The sequence below is a fragment of the Crocodylus porosus genome, unplaced genomic scaffold, assembly GCF_001723895.1.
Source record: "Crocodylus porosus isolate Cpor-Errol unplaced genomic scaffold, CroPor_comp1, whole genome shotgun sequence".
In the NCBI taxonomy this organism is placed as follows: domain Eukaryota; kingdom Metazoa; phylum Chordata; order Crocodylia; family Crocodylidae; genus Crocodylus; species Crocodylus porosus.
In genome coordinates this window covers 35,063,868-35,067,609 of record NW_017728949.1, presented here as the reverse complement: position 1 = coordinate 35,067,609, position 3,742 = coordinate 35,063,868, and the positions used below count along the sequence as shown (strand labels likewise).

The window sequence follows — 3,742 nt, the reverse complement described above, 5'->3', positions numbered from 1 at the left end:
CCTGGCAACCAGGCACCTGAGCTCCCTGGGTGATTGGCAGCTCTGCCAATCAGCCTCAGAATCACGGGGTACCTCTGCGACTCCGTGACAAAAGGAATGGAGCCAAGTCCTTCACGATTTTTGGCCACTGGTGTATTAATAAGCAAAATAACTTAGTTGTCATGAATTAGTATGCAATTTTAATTGTTCTTTTACTGACCCTTTGACACAGAATTTAGCATGAAATCTGATGATAAACACTGTGATCTGGAATAAAAGAAAACAGAAATAAGGCTAAGAGGGACCTCATCGGTGATGAAGTCCAGTTCCTTACTATTGCAGTAAACCATCTCACATCAAACAAATTATTTTAAATTGCCAACACTACCCTATCCCTTTAAGTTTTTTACCTCAAATTGAGGATGAATTAGTTATGCTATTTTTGCAGAGCTATACAACCCCTAAACTCATTTTGCCCTCCACTCATCTGATCATCTTAGAAGCCAGTTCTATGTACCTTTTTTAGTTTCAATTCATTTTTCATAAACATGGGTGACCAGAAGTGTACACAGTATTGTAGATAAGGCCTCATGAATAGTTTGTAAAATTATATTAATATCTCCTGTTTTTACTGAAATTAACTGATCTGATGCCATCCTAGAATCTCATCTAGGTCACAGTCTCAACACATTGGCAGCTTAGTCACCCTGATATCAGTTAATACAGGGAAAACACACTTTTAAGCAGCATTTTAAACCTGGGAGATTATAACAAATTTATAAATTTTCCTTATATATAATCTAATTATAAGGGGGGGGTCATCTTACAATCAGAGGGTGTGTCTACACAAGATGCTTTACTGCAGAGCAAACTAATTTGCTGCACAGTAAAGCATCAACCATCTACACATGCATGGCAATTAGATCACAGCAGGCTAATTTACTGCACCGCAGGATAGTGCTGTGAGATACAAGTGGTATCTGGCAGTAAAGTAAGTTTCTGCACTCAAACGCACATGTAGACAGTGACATCGAAATTAGTTTACTCCAGCTCAAATTAACCTGGAGTATATTTAGTCATATTAATTGCACATAGATGCACCCAGGGTCTTCTTATATTTCAATAAATATGGCAAGTCAAAAGTACAAAATTTGCAACACAGGCAAAAGGGGAAAAATCTTGTACACAAGATATAATTGATCTGAATGACTGTCTCAAAATGGATATTAATCAGCAAGCTTACAGAGAATGGAAAAGTGGACTTATCAGAAAAGAACGCTATATGTCTGAGGCAAAGCATAGGGGTAAGATGGGAGTTGCCGAAAGTCAAACTGAATTATACCTTGTAAAGGAAATTAAAACCAGTAGTAAGAGGTTCTTTAGCAATCTAAGCAACAAAACAGATAAAATTAATAAATTGTGCCACTCCATAGTTTCTAGACTAATTATGATGTCTGTAGAAGGAGTTTTAATGTCTGGCTTTGGACACTGCTGTTCTCTTGGTTTACCTTCATCTTACATGAATGAACTGCCTCATTTGATATTTTCATAATACTCACCTTCCTACAATAAAACCTTCTAGTGTTAACATAACATAATATTCCAGGAACTCCCAGTCCTCTTCTCCAAGCTTAGTCACTTCTTTCAGTTTGAGTTTCAGTATCCTTCTAGCTTTCCTTCCAAGTTCAAAAGTGTTTCAGGTTCTCTGTGAGGACTTTCATTGCTTTATAGCCTTTCTTTCAAGGTCAAAGCATTTTGAAACCTTCCTAGCTGGGCTTCCTACCAACCTGCTCCTGATCTTTCAGCAGACTTCTACTAGGCTGCAAGTCCCAGTTAATTGAAAGATATGTCTTGCCCATTTCTTTGGTGCCCCAAGAGTACCACCACCTCCTATCCACACGCTTCTATTCTGTATGTGCCAAACCCAGAAATGAGACCAAAAGACCTTTCTGGAGACTACAGGTGCTGTTGACTTTTCTGGCTCTGGTATGTTCACAGGGAATGGCAGGAGACCCTCAGGAAGGCTTCACTGCCTCATTTCCAGTTTTGATATATGCAGAGTGGGAATGGGTCGGTGGAGTGTGCCTTTTGGCAGGGCTCTCATGAGTCCCATGGAAGCAGTACAGCCCATCTTGAGAGCTTCATGCCTTCTTCCTAGGAAATCCAGAGATGTCTCATGTATCTTCTTCCCAGCAGGGTGCATTGAACCTTGAACCGAACTCAGGCCATCCTTATACTTCCAGTAAGCCTGGATTCTAATCCCATGGTTTCGTCACATAACCCTTGACAAAAGTCAGAGTAAGACACAACTTTCTTAAAGGGCTAATGCACCGTGTGACAACATTAGGCAAAGCTGGAGATCAGACTCCAAAGAACAGTTTACTAGAGTAGAATATTTAGCATTTAACATACTGCAGTTAGTATTAAGGACTATATTTTGATAGGTAGACTACCACCCCCCTTGTGGGGGAGGTAAAAAAGAGGGAAAAAGATATGGTGAAGTGCTCTACAGCAGCAGGAGTCCCTGGAGACATTTTGACTGATTTAGTAAGAACACTTAAGTTAAAAAGAAAATTGAGTCACAGGTGAATCATCCACTTTTGTTATAGAAGATTGGAGGGGGGGGGGTGCAAAGGGGGAAAATATATATGAAAATTATGACTGCCATTCCATGAACAGTACATTATGATCCTCTACTTCATGCAGAGGCTCAACTCCCATGACTGGTATAGGGAAGGGAAGGATAAAGCTGCACCAACTCCAGGTCTGTACTGCTGACACAAACTTTAGGCTTTTGTAGAAAAACAAAGTAGGGATAAAATTCTTGGACCACTGCACTCATATCTATTTCTCTGCCAGGCAGATACAAACACCATCTACCCCTAATCTGAATCATGCTCTGTATCTCTGGCTTTAACAATTTGGTCATTTTAAGTTACAGCTAAGATGTGATCAGTAAAAACATGAGGAATGGGGAAAAAAACAGCAAACACAGGGGACAGGGAAAAAACAGCTTTCTTATACCTGCTTGCCCTTGTACATGCAGTTATTCTGCCATCAAAGCAAAGAAGTTAACAGAAGGCCCAGTTGAAATTGCTGGTGTCAAACAATCAGCTTTAATATAGATAAGGAAAAGCAAACAAGGACAAGAGTACATGCTCAATCACCTTACCTGACACAAGTCAAGAGTGCAGAATTAGGGATTTTCAGCATCTAGAAGCAAAGGTTGCAGCATCACATGAAGACCAAATACAGAATGTGAATCTAACTTCAATCTCTTCTTTTTGTCCTACCATTTTCTGCACTGACGTCCTTTGCTGGCTGCCTGTACATAAGGCAAAAAGACTATAACATCCTATTCACCCTTAAAACACTCCACCAGTTTACTCAGAAACTGAAAAACTGATATAAATCAGCTCCAAGGTGATGTCTAAAAGCATGAAGCAAATACCACCCATCCTGTTCCTACAGGCCTGACCTCCAAGTGCTCAAGGTTAGTCTAGAGTCCTTCAGCCCAGACTTATTTATTTGTCATTTAATTTTATAAACAGTGTAGTCAGATATTTTTGTTGACAAGTTTTAGAAAAAGAGAAAAGAGGATATATTTTTGGCTATCCCCCCAAATGCAAAACTGCATTTATAAGAATATTAATCCTTTTGATGCTGGTTCATGCCGCAAAAGGAAAATATCCTCATATTCTTTGAAATAAAGATCTCAAAAAAGAGAGATTCTACAGAGGTAAGTGCTGCACAGAAACCTGTG

The 3,742-nt window shown here is 39.5% G+C and overlaps 1 protein-coding gene across 4 annotated transcripts in view; it reads right to left on the bottom strand.

Moving 5' to 3' along the window:
* PDE1A (phosphodiesterase 1A) overlaps nt 1-3,351 on the bottom strand; it is a 350,365-nt gene extending 347,014 nt beyond the window's left edge. The window contains exon 1 of one of the 4 annotated variants that reach the window (XM_019554259.1): nt 3,152-3,351. In XM_019554259.1, coding sequence (XP_019409804.1) covers nt 3,152-3,192 — 41 coding nt within the window. In that variant the 5' untranslated portion in view covers nt 3,193-3,351. The remainder of the gene's footprint in view (nt 1-3,151) is intronic. The other 3 variants (XM_019554260.1, XM_019554261.1, XM_019554262.1) reach the window with 3 other exon arrangements.
* Between the last annotated feature and the right edge of the window lie 391 nt (nt 3,352-3,742).